This window comes from Centroberyx affinis, unplaced genomic scaffold, assembly GCF_046629955.1.
Source record: "Centroberyx affinis isolate AG114_WGS23_722 - 3 ecotype Tasmania unplaced genomic scaffold, CSIRO-AGI_Caff_v1 ptg000258l_1, whole genome shotgun sequence".
NCBI lineage: Eukaryota > Metazoa > Chordata > Actinopteri > Beryciformes > Berycidae > Centroberyx > Centroberyx affinis.
Window position 1 is genome coordinate 375,149 of NW_027278940.1, and position 17,352 is coordinate 392,500.

General features: G+C 44.1%; 1 protein-coding gene across 1 annotated transcript in view; it reads right to left on the reverse strand.

Moving 5' to 3' along the window:
• Positions 1-17,352, reverse strand: part of arb2a (ARB2 cotranscriptional regulator A) — a 157,652-nt gene that overhangs the window by 66,142 nt on the left and 74,158 nt on the right. The window contains exon 8 of the mRNA XM_071545867.1: positions 16,659-16,778. Within this exon, the coding sequence (XP_071401968.1) occupies positions 16,659-16,778 (120 nt within the window). The remainder of the gene's footprint in view (positions 1-16,658; positions 16,779-17,352) is intronic.

Genomic DNA, 17,352 nt, shown 5'->3' on the forward strand with positions numbered 1-17,352 from the left:
GAGGAAGAGAAGGAGAATGAAACAAAAACAACAAATCTGGAGGCGCCTGCTGCTCCACACAGTACTGGCAAGTCAGGTGTGTGTGTGTGTGTGTGTGTGTGTGTGTGTGTGTCCCTTCAGGGCTGCAGTGGATTCTCAGGGGAGGCGTTTTGTTTAAACTTCCAGAGCCACTCGACCCATCTCCGAGTGAGACACCGCTCATGGACAGATGAAAAAAAGAAAGTTAACACACAAAAAAAAAGAAAAGGGGAGGAGAGGAAAAAGACAGTGCTAATGAAAGTGACAAAGAGAGTGTTCCTCCCTTCAGTTATCAACCTCCACTCCTTCATATTCTCTCGTCTCCTGTGCCGTGGGGCAGGGGGGAAAGAGAGCCCCCCAAAAATAAAAAAAACAGGCTCTGTGATCCCCCTGTACTCAAAGGAAGGAGAGAGTGAGGGAGGGAAAACTACAGAAGGCCAAGTGAAATTAATGGAAATATATAACAATCTGAAATTAACTTCTCATTGCCACCAGCTATGATTTAAAACAGCTTTTTAACAAGAGGGAGGATGAAACAGAAAAAAGAGAGGGAGAAGGGGTTGAGGCCGTATTACAAATTGGACAGTCTAGGGAAAGCTACAAGTTAATTTGCCCCATCATGTAAAAACTTTGCAGCACTCAAGGCACATCCACTTGAATTTTTATTCTTGTGCCCAAAGTAATCAAGACATAGACGAAAAGATGAAAAATATTACTAATGTAGAGTATAAGAAAATACAGAGCAATTCAATTAGCCGCTTAAACAGGGGGGCTAAAACAAACAAACTTCTATCATGTGTTCATACTCAAGCTTTTCCTGTCTGACCAGATTCAATAACAAAAAAGTTTTCCCTTCCAGATTCAGATCCAATTTTAAATTCCATAAACAGTTCAAAGTTAAAAATTAAGATGCAAAGCCTCAAAGTTTGCAGGAACAAAAGCAAACAACATGTACAAACAAAGCAAGATCTAAACGAATGAAATACTAGACTCAGACAAAAAAGGAAAAAGAAAATTATGATTAATCAGTTTCTTGTATATTTATAATGTGAATTTAGAGTAAAATAATAAGAGTTTTTAGTAATATAATAATAACAACAAGAATAATAACAATATTATTATTATTATTATTATTATTATTATTATTTTTACTATTATTATAATAATAATTGTTATTATTAATAATAATAATACTAATAATAATAACAGTAATAACAATAATAAAACATTTCTGTATCGAAAGAAGTTGCTTAAAGCAAACACTCAAACTATAATTTGCAAATGAAATATAGAAAATCTTAACTGCCTGGAGTAATTTACCCATGTTAAGTTATTATATACTGAACTTATATATTATATTAAAATAAAACACCTAACAACTGAAGCCAATATACTTTCAAATGCACAATAAAATCACAACAGCTACACCCTTAATGAATTAGATGTTAAACTCACAAAAAGTAGTACTTGATGTACTTTTCAAGTGATACTGTTGATTAAAAACAAACCCTATATTAAGAGTAGGGTGAAGAAAACACACACACACACACACACACACACACACACACACACACACACATACACATACACATTCACATACACATTCACACACACGCGTACACACACACACACAATCCAAAGTATATTATTAATCTTATAAAAAAAGCAATTAAATCAAAGTGGTATAGAGCCTGAAGCTATGAGGACTGTCAATTCTGCTGGAAATGCCACAGAAGATTACAGTTGGGTTTGTGGATTCCATGAACCCTTTTTTTGATTAGGGAGTCAATTATTTCTCATTACTGAAGATGCTATTTCGGAAAAAGACCTTGTCAGTCAATCATGCAAAAAGTCCTCGAAAAGCGTGAATAAACCATTAAAGAGAGAGGCGGGTGGAGGGGGGAGAAAACAGCGCACTGACCCTTTTTCCCCCCCAAACTCCTACTTGTAGTCAAATTACCTTTTTAACTATTACACCTCTGTCAGGTCTTTGTCAGCGTATGGTAATTAGGGCCTTCAGTGGAGGACATTTGAAAAGAAAACAGTATATTTATTAGTTTATCTCCGAGGAAGGCATTTACCCAGAGCTGAAGGTAAGTTTGAATGTGGTGATTATCTTGTCATTTTCGGGTTGTTTGTCTAAGAGTGTGCATGTGTGCGCCGCTAGGTGTTTGGGTGTGTGTGTGCCTGCATGTCAGTGTGTGTGCGCGCGGGTGTGTATGACTCCTTCCCTGTTTAATGCTATTGTGTGTGTGTGTGTGTGTGTTTGTGCATGAACGTACACACGTCCCTATATATATTTATATATATATATATATATATATATATATATGTGTGTGTGTGTGTGTGTGTTTGTGTACTTTAACTCCTTTCAGCACAGTGATAGGCGAGCACAGCAGATTTCTCCCGTCCTCTTTGTTCTGTGTTGGGTTTGACACCTCTAAACAATAGCAGCGCTTCACTTCGCCCAGCCCCAACCCACCACCAACCACACACTGCATGGACGGGAGCTGCCAATTAGCACTATCAAACACCCCTCATCAGCTGTCTGCTTACCAAAAAAAAAAAAAAAAAAAAATGATGAAGAAAAAAACCCCCACAACAAATCAATAATTCACTGAGTTTCGTTCAAAAACAATCACATTCATCGAGGGACTTGAGGACACGTGAGGGATGGGAGCATCATCACTAATTGTATCATATGGACAGTGTGTGTGTGAGCGATGCACAGAAAACAGCTAGGATACGGCTGGTTTGACCACATGAGGTGGGGCTTCTCTGGCAATCACCCAGCAGAGTGGAAACAAAGGTCTGCGCTCTCCCTGTCTCTCCCGCTCCGGTGTCTGGGACTGATCCTTATTTTGGGGCCGGCTCTGCCTCGACCCGACCTGCACCTGGCCAAGGTCCCCAGTCTACAGCGCTAGCCTTTTGGATAAACAGGCCTGTCTCTCTTTTTCCTTTCTCTTTTTCTCATAAACACTCAAACTACCTCTGTTCTCTCTTGGAGTTTGCCTGCCTCTCTCTCTCTCTCTCTCTAATGCCACGGTGGGGTGAGCCGTGTTTGGCGGCCACCGGGCAGGCAGACGTCGGGGTGCGACCCGGGGGACGGAGGGGAGAGAGACACAGGGGGGGGGGCTGTCATGGAAAGAGGGCCTCGGAGGGCCGGAGGTGAGCAGAGGTGTCTGGGAGATGACTGTCGCTGCTCTCGGTGGTCCGAGCCCTTTTCATTAACCCGCACCCCTGGGTTCACCCAACAGAACGGGGGGGGCGGACGGGTGTGGAGCGCTAGCCCTAGTGACCACTAGAGACCCGCAGCCTGTCTGCCCGGCCGCCCGCCCGTCTGTCTGAATGCAGATCGGTGACATCCATAACAGACAAGGGACTGCTTTTTAGCAAAATGCAAACACACACAGGAGCACACAGAGGCACACAGATTCAGACAAAACACACACATGCACACGCAAACACAAACACACATACATCCAGGCCTGCTAAGGGAGAGAGAGGGGTAACAAAGGACAGGCAGTGCCCCCTAGTGTTTTCATCAAAGAGAAATCAGACCAAATCAACTAACCATCACCCCAAGCAAAGCACACACACATACAAAAAAAATAGATACAGGAAGGGAGCCAGGGAGAAGAGAGAGAGAGGGGGATATAGCGAGAGGTGAAGAGGTTGGATTCATGGGGGATGTGGCATCACATGTGAAAGGCAGGGGGGAGGGGAGAGAGTGAGAGGGGGCCGAGGGGGGGCAAGAATCTGGGAGAAGAAGAGAGAGAGAGAGAGAGATGGAGGGAATGATGGAAGGAGGGAAGGGAGCAGGTATGGGGGATGGTGGTGCAATCGTGGATCGTAGCTGGTGTTGGGGGGGCGAGGGGGGGTTAAAAGATGTCTGACACGGCCAAGATGTTTTTAATGTTCGAGGCGGAGAGAGAGAAAGAGAGAGAGAGAGAGAGAGAGAGGAGCAGGCAGGCCATGCATGAAAGCGGATGTCAGAGGAGTCCAGAGGAATCGTTGAGTGTGAAGCCATCTAATAGGAAAGCCGAATATATATAAGACAGGGACACACACACACACACACACACACACACACGTACAGAATTACTGAAGCCACCCGATGTGGCCTGATAACTGATTTGAACATGAACCACAAACTAATGAGTGACATGACGGGGAGAGAGAAATGAAAACCTAGCTTACTGGAACACATAAAAGTCCAAGCCTGTAGGATAGAAATGCACACTCATGCTTGAAGATAGAAGCATTTGTACACAAACATGCACACAAGGTAACACTTTCATCCAGTTAATAAAAAAAATGTGTGTCTGTGTATGTGTGTGTGTGTTTATTTTACTCGGACAGTGCACCCAGCCTCATATTCCCACCATGAAACAAGGCCCGCACTTCAGTGAGTTCCGCATTCAGCTCCAAGCCAGCTACAACATCAAAGGCTGCTCCACGCCAGGAGTCTCCCGCTCTCTCTCTCCTTCTCCCTTCCTCTCTCTCCCTTCCTTTCGCTCTTTCATAACCTCCATCGTATTTCACAGCACATAAAGCCTTAAAATGGCACATAAAACAGTTCATCTCTTTTCAGTGTCAGCTTTCCAGGCTTAAAAAATTAAATATGTTTTACCGCTGGTACATAACTAAAACACACCCCTGGAAAAAAGCTGCCATAAAGGATTCCAGCTAGGCTTTCTATAGGTATTGGAGGCTATAGAGTTGGGTATACATCAGCTGAATAGCCAATATGGGGTAGTGCAAGCCTAAAGTGCAGAAAATATGAAGTGACTGAGAAACTGTGGTATTGCCTCTTTTTCCTGAGCTACCTCAGGCTTCTATAATGCCTTTCCTGTTTAAACATTGGAGATATGTGCATGAAATAAACCACACAGTCTGCAAGTGATGCATTGACACTGAGAAATTCTTTACAAACACACTAAGAGAATGCTGTGACCCTGGTGCTGAGGGTTTGGAGTAGGCAAGGCAAAAACACCATAGAATACCAACTCTGCATTCAATGAACTTTAAAAGCAGTGAAAGACAGAAAGCAGAGAGTGAAGGAGGCGGGTGCGGATAGAGATGCACAGTTTTGAAGGGAAAAGGGAAAAAGGGAGCGAGAAGACGAGAGAAACAGAGGCTGAGGAGGCAGAGAGGGTTTAAACCTCAACCCCAGAGTCACCGAGTTCACTGACATTTGCACCGGGATCCGCCTAGCTGTTCCTCACAGCCTTTCAAAAGTGCCACTTTCTCTCCTTTCAGTTCCTAAGACTTATTCTTCCCTCTACATTTGGCATAGAATGAACCATTCACAGTGTTGAGGGCAGGGACAAACACAAAAAGACAGAAAACCAAACAGGATTGAATGTGTCGAGCGCGAGTGATGCCTGCGTGACAATTCGCAACTCCATATGTCCTCACGAATCTTCTCTTATATTGTATGCATTCTTATGGCAGAATTAACAAGGGGGGAGGGGGAAAAAAATGACATTTGACAAGCGGTTCATTTGAGCTGTCAACGTGTCATCTTCACCGCATTCAAACCTGACGGCGGCCGCTTGTATTCCCTCTCTGCTGAAGGTGACCTAGGTCGTACCCAGCCGACGCACCCTGACACAGCAGGTGAACGCATGGAGAAACGATGGTGGGAATAGCGAGCAGGGAAGACAGTTTGGTGGGAATGAAAGGCAAGTTAGAGCAAAAGGAAAGAAGGCAGAAAAAATTAGATATTCACCATTTGCAAAAAAAAAAAAAAAAGAAGTGACATCTCTTGCTTAGACAGCACAAAATGGAAACAAATTACAGCACTTAAAGGATAGAAAGCAACTTAAGTCCTTGGTTAAGAAAATGATAACCCTTTTACAGACTGAATCCTTTATATATTTAATTTTTAGTTCATTGAATGATGAACTTTGGGTGACGATTTATTAATTAATTTATTTTTTTTCATTTTTATCCAAAATGCCCGTTGGAGATGAATTTTTAATAAGAAGAGAGTGTGAGAGAGAAAAGATGGTAGGAAAATAAGAAAGGTTGGTCTTGGACAGAGGAGGTTGTTGAAAAAGGCATAAAATATAAAAAAAAAACAGTGTGAAGGAGACAGAAAGAAGTGAGGGCAATCTCAAGTGAAGGATCAGGGTGAGAGAGACAGCAAGAAAGAAAGAAGTAGGGAGGCCGATGTGAAGTTGAGGTGAAGAGAGGGTGATAAAAAAGAAAGCGAGTGAATCTGAAGCGAGGGAGACGGGTATAGAAAAGGTGAAAGAGCATATATATATACGAGGGGGGGTGATCGAAAAAGAAAAAAAAGAAGACAACAAGAGGAGGACGGTTTGCAGATAACAACAGAAGGGGTAAGAGAGAGGGAGAGAAAGATAGAGAGGAGACAGTGGGAGGGTGATCGAAGAACCTAAGACGAGGGGTGAGAGACAAAGAGAAAGAGAAAACAAAAAAGTATAACAGGGGTTGATCTGAAATTTAAAATAGAGAGAGAGAGAAAGAGAGTGAGTGAGTGAAGGAGAGGAGGTTCGGTCTTAAATTAAGAAGGAAGGAGAGCGACAATGAACGAGAGGGAGAGAGGAGAGAGAGAGAGAAATGGACAGCAGCACCCAATGGGTATTAAAAAGTGAAAGAAAGAGAGAGCGAGAGAGACATAGAGAGAGAGAAAGAGAGAGAAAGAGAGGTCTGAAGCAGAGGAGAGGGGTGAGAGGGAGACTTTGCCTCTGAGGCAAGGAGGCGAGCGGGAACGAGGGAGAGAGACAAAGCGGCAGACTGGTCTCACACAGCAGAACAAAGAGAAGAGGTGCAGCATGGGAGTCTGAGCCCCACACCGCCACTGACGCCATGCTGGATAAACAACCGCACACAACGGCAACATGCGCACACATACACACACACACACACAAACACGTAAGCCTTTACAGTCAAAGGCATGAGCGGAATATCCACCTCTATATTTTTACATGAAGCCTAATTACAATTGAAATTTATAGGATGGCGAGTTTGCAGTTTTCCCACCTTCTTTCAATAGCATACTATGTAAACTGCACATATGCAAGAACATGCAAAATCTAATGCAGTGACACCTATGTTCAGGCACCTATGCACATCATATAGATTCTTACTATACCAGATACATAAATGATCTATGTCAAAAAACAGAAAAACCCCCAAAAACAAACGGCCAAAACAGCATTGAAAACAGCATAAAAGTGCAGAGACAGTGTTAAATGTCTATTTGCTCCAACACAGGAATAAAAAAAAAAACCCCCAAACAAACAGAAAAAAAGGCAAGATATTCGGTATCAGATGACAGAGAGCAGGGCTAACCAAACCCTTAGCTCGGTAAATCAAGATGGCATCCTCTCTGACCCACTGAATAGGCAGGGAAGGGGAAGACAGTCGGAATAGCTATGAGGCAGACGGCGCTGGTACAAGAAAAGAAGAGCGAGAGAGGCAACGGGCAAGGGAGGAAAAAAAAAACTCAAGTGAAAACCAGAGCAGGGAGAGGAGAACTCTCTCTCCAGCACATTGTTACAAGGCCAGGGTTGAAATAGAGGGTGAGGAGGAAGAGGAGGGGAGGAGGGCCGCTGTTCGACTTTAGCTGCAAGCTGATGATGCTCCTGTATTCAGGTATGAGCGGAGGAGATGCTAGTCGCTGTGTACGTCTGTGTGTGTGTGTGTGTACGCGTAAATGTTGTTGTGTGCATTTCATTGTACGTCGGATTATGTGCATATATGCATGTGTTTACTCCTGTAAAAGCGGTGCATATCATCGCATCACATTTGCTTACTTAGGCAGCCAGCTCAAGGAGACGCGCGGCGGAGGGAGCGCAGAGACAGAGGTGGCAGGGTGAAATAGGTATTTTACCTCTCTCAGCTTAAGTGTCAAAAAAGAAAGGAAAAGTGTGAAACATTATTAAGATATTGGCTGTAAAGTTTCCCTCTACCTCCCTCTCACCCCTATTTCCCCCTCTCTCTTGCTCTCTCTTTCTTCTTCCTCTCCTCCCTCTCTCTCTCTCTCTCTCTCTCTCTCTCTTCCTCCGGCAGGTCTGATATGCCGGCGCTGCAGCTGAACTCTGGGTAGCACTGTCTCCGGGAAAAAACAAAGTGATCAATGTGAGAAGGCACGGGGCGCTCATGGACAGGCCAATCAATGGTGGAAAGAACCTTGCCCAGGGCCTTATGCAAATGGAAGCACGTCCCGTAACCTCGGGAGCGAACATGCGCACTAGATCAATGGGACGAGGGTAGAACCTTACAGCAAGATCAGCCTCAGCCAGTAAATATGTAATGATGAATCCCTCAAGATTTAACCGAACTCAAATGAACTTAAACTAGCTCGGCTTCCTATATCACAAGGCAGCAAAAAAGAGCAGGAGAGGGTGTGTGTGGGGTTGCGGGGTGGGTGGGTAGGGGAAGAGAGAAGAGAGAATGAAAAAAAAATAAAAGAGCCTTTGCACGATGATGCGTTGAGGACAGATGGATTTTTCACTTCCTTTTCACCAGGGAAAGAAAAAAAAGAGGAGGACAAAAAGGTGAGAGGAGAGTTATGAATAGTCACCTCAACAATACTTGTTTGAGATGTAATGATTTTCAATTACGTCGCCATGGCAACGTTTTGAGGGACGAAGGAGTGTGGGTAACAGTGGCGACCTGGTGAAAGCTTGTTGAACCCTTCAAAACCAGGGATGGACAGAGGGAGGATTGGATAAGGAAACTACTACTGCCATTTACTCATGTTCTAAATATATTGGAATTTGAAATTGGTAGCAATCGAAAGGTATCACAGACCAAAAGACTTCAGAAGTAAGGCTCCACTAAACAGGTTGTGTAAGAGGTAATCGCGGAGATGATAAATAGATGTTATTACAGAAACACAGACAGAGAGAGGGAGAGAGAGAGAGAGAGAGAGAGAGAGAGAGACAGAGAGAGAGAGAGAGAGACTCATGTACTGACGATGGAAACCAGCCTATCCTGAAGAGTAGTGCCCTTCTTTGTGTCATGGCCGGAGGTGAGAGCGACAGTTCCATGTCTGCCTCTGGGCTGCTTAGCACACCGTAGGAGAGGTCGATCAAAACAGAAAACAGAAACCCCCAAGATTTCAAATATTGTGAAAAAGGAAGTGATGCATTGAGATGCCCTTGGTTATTTTATGTCTCAGCTAACCTTTAGAACCCTAGACCACTTAAAAGAGTGTTCCTTTTAAGTGGGAAACAAGCAATTGAAAAGAAGAAGAAAAAAGTATTGAAATGTATGGTTGCTTTACCTAGCCTATGCTTTTGCAGTGCTTCTCAAGAAAAGTTGAGGGAAACGGTTGGTAAAACACTTGGCTGGTGAATCACTTCCCTTCAGTTAACCCACGCTGCCCAGATAAAGAACAGCCTGACTGCAGAGGTAGATATGCATAAAATGCACATAAACCAACAACATTCAGTTCATGTCCTGAGAGTTTGATTGCCCAGCAACAGCAAAACTACAATGAAACAAAATCAAATTAATAATGATGGTAATCAGAAAATGCACCAAACAGCAAAAATGTCAGAATCTCTTACAGCAAATCAATTTTGCTCAGATGTTGAAGGAATAGCAAAGGAGGGAGAGAGAGAAAAAAAAAGTATTTTCAAAAAAACCCTCCCCAACACTGCGAATGTAATCTAGAAACCAAAGATGCTCCTGAAACACAGAGAGAGACACCAACAAAGGTGAGAATAATGGCGACGTATTGAAGGGAATACTTCACAAAGCCTATTGTGCGAGTATCCTTTTCAGGCAGCAAACCCGCTGTAATTTGGTCTGCGTCATCTGCCTCTAGTCACAATGCAGCACTACAGCTTTGAAATGGATGGCAAATGAAGGCCATTTGTACATAATCACAGCAGATAGAAGAATTCAGCGGCCCTACAATGCGTTGTTGAGGTGGAGAGAAAGACCTTGGTCTATCTTTGTGACAGCCAGCGCAGCTAAGGTTTGGGGAGGGAGGTCTTTTTTTCCAGAAACAAGCAAATCAATTCAAATCAAATCAGCTTGCTAGCCGTGACATTTAAACAGTTCAATTTACATCCTTATGTTAAGAGGAGAGCCGTTCTCTAAGATGCCTATTCACAAAGAAATTAGACGTCTATATTTCAGCCGCTTAATAGAGCAAATACGCTGTGGCCGTACTGAGGAAGAAACACTGTCTTTTCATGGTGTACAAAGGGCTAGGCATTGTCTGTCATTACGAGCGGAGCACAAAAACACGGAGAGGGATAATATACATAATATAGACAGCACTGGAAAACAGGACTTTGCATGATATGCATGCATTAGCACATACACGCACATGCAAGTGCGCAAGAACACACGCACAGACACAGACACAGACAGACACACACACGCACACACACTCTTTCTCAGTGGTGATGGTGTATGTGCTGGGGGCTGCTGTCCTGCTGTGCAGGCTGGCAGGCACTTTTGTCATGGTGGTCCTTTTGTTTCACATCAAACAAAACGCCACAGCTTTGCATACGGCTCCACTAATTTCTGCTAGTGTGCCCCGGCCATTTATCATCGCCTCTCACCCTCTCCTCCTCTCCTCCCCTAACGTGGCTCTGATAGCTGCTCTCCACCAAGCTGTTCTGCTCGGGACGATACAGGCTTCTCCAGGCTACTGCTGACACACACGTGCGTGCGTATAGAAGCGCGCGTGCACACACACACACACTCAGACACTCAGGCAAACACAAATACAGTACGTGTGCACACATACGCAGGCATTGACAGACACGCACGCACGTCAGTGCACACAGACGCACAAAAATGCACTACTACTGCACCACTTGCAGCCCGCCAGCTATGGAGAACCTTGAGATAAAAACAAACCTTCTCTTCATCCCCTCCAGAAGCAATAGACAGACTAGCACTCGGAGTTTCACAGGCGGCCGAGACGTGCATACAACATTAGACGAGGGGCTTTTCAGAGCCTGCGTATGGACGTCTTCAGAGCTGGGATGATTTTGTCAACAAATTGAAGTGATTTTCGCTTGCGTGGTGATGAACTCAGGTGAAGGTTGTGCAGGTCCTTGAAGAGCATTTCAGAGAACGGTACAAACCAATAACTTAGTTTGACACAGTTTAAAACCATTGAAGCGCTGGAGTTCACAAGAAACATTACATCGGTGAAGTTCAAGACAAAAAAAAAAAAAAAGTACAGTGACACTGGAGGATACTGGCAATACTGTATGCAGTTTCGCAGCACGAGTGCAGTTATGAATTTGTACGTCTGAGCTCTAACACAGACATAAGTGCCAACTGTGTACGTGTCTGAAACACCAGATACAAGTACTGCAAGTCTCAGGAAAAAAAAAAAGTATGACATTGCGAAGGTACACTACAACAACAGGAATGAGGAAAAATGTTGTGCTTTTTTGTCCAAGGGTAGATATATCACTTCATACATTTTATCCTGCAGTTTGACTTGACATCCATGTACATATTTGTGATTTCCCAGGGGCACGCCGTAGGAGAAAGCAGGGTGAAGATTGGCAGAGTGTTTGCACAGCGCCATGTGTTCAGAGGGCTGTTACCATGCCAGTCATGGAGCTGTACAGACCACTGCCAGGCCCAGAGTCCTGCACAGAGGGCAGAGCTGGCACCGCCACCGCCCTCAGGGTCACCAGGGCTGGGAGAGAGATGGGGGGGGGGCCGAGGAGGATGAAGGAAATGAGGACAAGAAGGAGGGCATGGAGAAGGGTGGATTTTTGGGGTGGGGGTGGGGGGGGGTATTGTGGGGAGAGGTGCAGGTGCAAGGATAGCAGCGGTGCTGAAAGAGAGACATGAAGGAATGAGGAAGACAGATGAGAAGAAAGTAAAAAGAAAAGTTTTGATTGCACAGAGAAATGGTGATGAGCTTGTTTGGAGCACTCTCTGGGGGTAACTAACTATGAAACCTCAAAGAGCCACACAAAATATAAATATAACTGTAACTTTAACTTTGTTGTTGAGCTGATTAGGCACAAACAATATGTATAGCAAAGTTGCCACCAAAAAGGTATATTTGTCTGTCACAAAACAAGTTCACAGCAGACAGAAATATGCTTACTGTTCTTTTTGCATCTTCCAATGCCATAAAACATCAAAACTTCTAATTTAGTGTAAGGATGCCATATCACGGCAGGGAAATCAAGTCACTTTCTCATCTCCGACCCATGAAAAACGAACTTCTCGATCTCAGACTGATTCACCCAACAATGTATCGTCTTTCTCATCCTCCACACGCTGGTATAGCAATGAAGTCCACAGGGAGAGACAAAATCCTCCATATCTCCATATCTATCTCTCTCACCTCAAGCATCTCTTCCCACATCAGACACCCAGCCACAACACACACACACACACACACACACACACACGTGCAACCAAGAAAGACAGAGAAGAGAACTAGCTATATTCATTATAGATCGCAGCAGATGGCACTGTACAAAAATGATATTCTGCAAGCATGTACGTATGTGGCGTGTGCGCAGAGGAGACTTAAATCTGTAATCGTGTTTTTGAGGCCGTTGTGGCGGCTGGCTGGTTGTCTGGTTGGCACCCACACATTTGCGTACTGGGAGACAGATGCATTCTTACATAAGACCTTATATAATGCTGCCCTGTCCTATCCAATAAGAGCGCTCCTTTTTCACTCGGAGAGCGGGAAGGTTAGCGCGGGTTAGACAACCCCCCTCACCGCCACCAGCACCACCACCACTTCCACTTCCACCTCTACCACCTCCCCCCTCACCCCTGGCAACGGAGGAAGATGAAAAGACAGGCTGAGCAGAGGGAGCGATGGAGGCAGGGCCTTCTTTCTGTATCTTTCTCTCCCCTCGGTCCCTTCCCCCTCCCTCTCTCTCTCTCTCTCTCTCTCTCTCTCTCTCTCTCTCTCTCTCTCTCTCTCTCTCTCTCTCTCTCTCTCTCTCTCTCTCTCTCTCTCTCTCTCTCTCTCTCTCTCTCTCTCTCTCTCTCTCTCTCTCTCTCTCTCTCTCTCTCTCTCTCTCTCTCTCTCTCTCTCTCTCTCTCTCTCTCTCTCTCTCTCCGGTTCGTTCTGGGGTGAGATTTTGTCCTCAGGTGAAGAGGGGATAATGTAGACCTGGAGAGGACCTAAAGGAGCATGGCCAGTGTGTGTGTGTGTGTGTGTGTGTGTGTGTGTGTATGTGCGTGTGTGGGTCTATGTGGGGGAGAGAGAGAGAGAGAGAGAGAGAGAGAGAGAGAGAGAGAGAGAGAGAGAGAGAGAGAGAGAAGCAGCAGGCCATGCATGAAAGCGGATGTCAGAGGAGTCCAGACACTGCAAGAGAGAGAGACAGAGAAAGAGAGAACTGGCAAAAAACAGTGAACTGAGATGAATGGATTGTGTGATGGCTAAAGAATGATATAGAGAGGGGAAAAGGGGGGGAAAGGTAGGGCAAAGTAGAGAGCGTGCAAGCGCCCTCCTCCCTGGAGCACAAGCCTCCCTCTCTCATTCAAAGGCAGTTAGCTACTCTTTGATGTATCTATAATTAGTCAGTACACACTGTGAAGTGTTTTAAAAGAAATCAAATTGCAATGAAACACTTGAGCGCTCCAAACAGGGGCTAACATGCTCCGGAGCAAGGGGAGCGAGCGGGAGAAATTAATGGCGGGCCTTTTTTGATGTGCTTGATCAGAAATGTATTTATTAACTGCAAAGGGGAGTAGTAATTAACCCGCAGACAGCTTGTTTTCTCTGGGTCTGCTCATGTGTCAAACGGTTCATCCCGCAAGGCTCCACTCTCCACTCGCTTGGTCATGCGCACACACCTCCCATCCCTTCCCGCTGGACCACTTTCTCCTCAATTAAGTGGACCGTGTGTGTGTGTGTGCATGTGCGCGTGTGTGTGCGTGCACGCGCATGTGTAAGCCAGTGCAAACACACAGAAATATCAAGTAAGAAATGTATACTGGTTGTTTTAAATCCCCATGTGTATATCGATGTGGTACTGTAAAAGTGCATGGCTGTGAGTGGAGAGAAGTTTGAGTGTGTTTGGATGAAAAGCCAAACAGCCTGCAGTGGAGTATGGGATATGAACAATGCCCCTAAACAAAATCTATAGTGTGAGAGAAACTAGAGATTATCCTCAAAATTGGTGTGATTGATTGGAATAGGGCTACATTTCTTTCTCTAGACGAAGCTGCTAAGGGGTACAGGTGGGCGATAGAGGGCAGGTAATGAAAACTGTGCATGCATGTGTGTGTTCATGTCAGTGTGTGTATATATATGTATGTTCAGGAGGCTGTAAAAGGTGAGGGAGTTTCGACAGTGATAGACAACGGAACCTGGGATGGCCTCGAGGGAAACCTGACAGTGACATATTCTAACACCCTGTCACTTAAAGCGAACACAAGCATCTCTGAAGTCTCTGTTTTGATGTTATCTTCCCCATACCGCATCTGCAATATGCTATGTATTTATATATGCACATACATGAGTGTTTTTAGAGGGTTTCGCGTGACAAGGACATCACATAAAAGAAAGCTGTTAGAACCTTGTTGAGGCCTTAGAGAGCGAGAGAGAGAGAGAGAGAGAGAGAGAGAGAGAGAGAGAGAGAGAGAGAGAAAGAGACAGAGAGAGAGAGAGAGAAAGAGAGAGTGCGAGACAGAAACTGACTGAAGGAAACAGAGAGAGACAGAGAGATACAAATAGAGAGAATAGCTAGTCTTCGTCACACAGGGAGAAAGCCCAGGAGATTGTGAGGCTGTCACGGACAAAACACTGCATGAATATTTAGCAGCCAAATTAAAATTACAAAATACTAAACAAAAAAAGAGTAGGTGAAGGAAAAAGAAAGAAAATAAAATATTCCTGAAATCACCAGTGGGACAAGTGCCCACCTTTAATCCCCAACTAGCCGTATCCTCACTCTCCCGCCTCCCTCCTCCTCCCCTTCTTAAGAAAAGAGGAGAGATATGTCCTAAATAATATGGGTTGTGGTGAGTCTAGCAGTAAATCCTTCAGATCAAGAAACCAGCAGACTGGCACTGTTACCCAGCTGTCAGATCATGGAAAGACGTGCAAGCACATCTAGCACAGTGTGTTAGCTAACATGGCTTAATACAGTATAGTCCTATGCAGTGGCAGTATTTTAAATGCTAACACAGCTAGCACAATTTGTTAGCAGCGAACCTAGCATGGTATATTGCTTCCTTCAAGTGCTCCTCGTCAGTTAAGTGTTTTGGAAGTTGCCAATATGACTCATCATGCATTCAAGAGTTTTTAGTCAGCAATAACAAAATAGATCCTGTAACATAAGTAGATTTTTGGTGGCTGTTTTATTTTTGAAATCTAGCTGTACAGAGCTACTGTGTGCTGCAGCAAGATGATAAGATGTGCATTACATGCAATCAATATTTGAATTAATTTCTCAGCTAACAGTTGTTACAATAATACTGATTATTTACACAGCATGCCAAACAATATCATAAAAATTGTTACTTCATCAGTACTACAGAAAATCCCAACTTTCCCAGTCGTATTTACCACTTTGTTAGGTCGTTCATGTGTGTTCATCAATTGTGTCAACTCACTTGATATTTCTGACAGCAAATACCTAAACAACGATGAGTAGACTATGTGATAACACAGCTAGCGTGGCACCTTAGCCTTCCTTGCCTAATATAGGTCTACAAAATGACATTCGTTTGGATGCTATATGACAACTAAAGTGACATAGTACATGAGTATGCCAATTGTAGCCTAGCATGTTTAGCATGCACATGTACGTTAAATTGGATGCTAACACAAGTAGCATAGTGCCTTAGCAGGCTAGCAGGGTGTGAACATCAATCATCTTTACACCATGAGTTCAGAATGCTACATTGGCTCAACATGAATAACTCAACAAGATGGTATCGGCTACACGAGCACTGCAGCTTTACTCTTATGTAACTCAAATCATTAAAACACAATTACAGATGAGAAAGAGAGGGTCAATAATATACTGTGACGCAGAAGCCCACTAGAACATGATGGTAAACCAAAGACTAGAAAATAGAGAATAAACCTCTGAAGCCGTCACATAACCTGCAAAAGGCACACTGTAGACCCATTTACCATGACAGTACAGTTAAAAAGGCAAGAGGCTGGCCAAACTTTTCTTTTCACCCTCCCCTGTGCACCATTAATTCCTTCAAATCCACCTCCCTCCCACCGTCTTTCGACCTATCCCGTCCCTCTCTTAAGGCTTGGGGATCTGCATGCTCTGCAGCATGGTTTAACAGTACCACTGTTGTTGTTTTTGCCATCCCTACATTTTTTTAACCATCCCTCTCTTTTTCTCCTGTTCTTGATGTGCAGAGGAGGTGGATAGTGCCCAAGGACAAGGATGAACCAGATTGTTTACAGAAGCAGCACTTTCTCAAAGAAACTAAATGCTATTTATTTTTAATCGTTCCACCATGTTTCACACAGTATCACTCCGCTGTTTGTCTCCCTAAGGTGACCAGCGCTAGAAATCTCTGTGTGTTAGAATATCTACTTTTTCTCACATGAATATGTTTGTGTGTATGCATGGGTGTTGATATGTAGCTTTGCACGCATGAAACTGTATGTGTCTTTGTGTGTCTGTGGGAGGTAGGGAGGACAAGTGGAAAACTAAAACACTCACCAGCTCAACGAAAGACAGCCCTCCATAGCTGTGGGCCATGATGAAGACATTCTTGGCTGCGGCTTTGGACACAAAGTGGTCCCACACGTACAGCACGTGTTCCTCGGGGGAACCATTTTCCTGCACCATAAAAAAAGAGACTCCAATGTTATATCCATAACAAAAAGATTGATAGAAACTTCATAGGTTCAAATGCTGTCAACAAACTCTGAAAAGGACACTTATGCAAGATATTGAGGGACGACAATCCAGCCGAAGAGAGAGAAACATCAATAAATAGAGTTATCAAACTCTTAGAAATTTAAAGTTACAGCATCAAAAGGTGCACCCCTGGGCCAGCCAAAAAGAGAGAGGTGTAAAAGAGTAAAAAAAAAAGAAAAGTGGTGGTGGCCAGGGGTGGTTTCTATAAAGAGCCACACTTCAGTAGATCAATAAGTCTTGCATATTGCAAATGCCCTAAATGTAAAACTCAATAGGCTGGGTGACGTAACGTTTAAATCTTAATTTGTACCCCGTTGCCAGATCAATGGCCCATCTATACGCCAGTAGAGGCATAATGGGAAGACACAAGGGGAAGGTCAGAGGAAAAAACAACAGAGAGGAGACCTACACATGCATACACAAAACACACACACACAGGCACATTTCTGCATCCATGCATACACTCACAAATGAATACACATATATCTCTCGC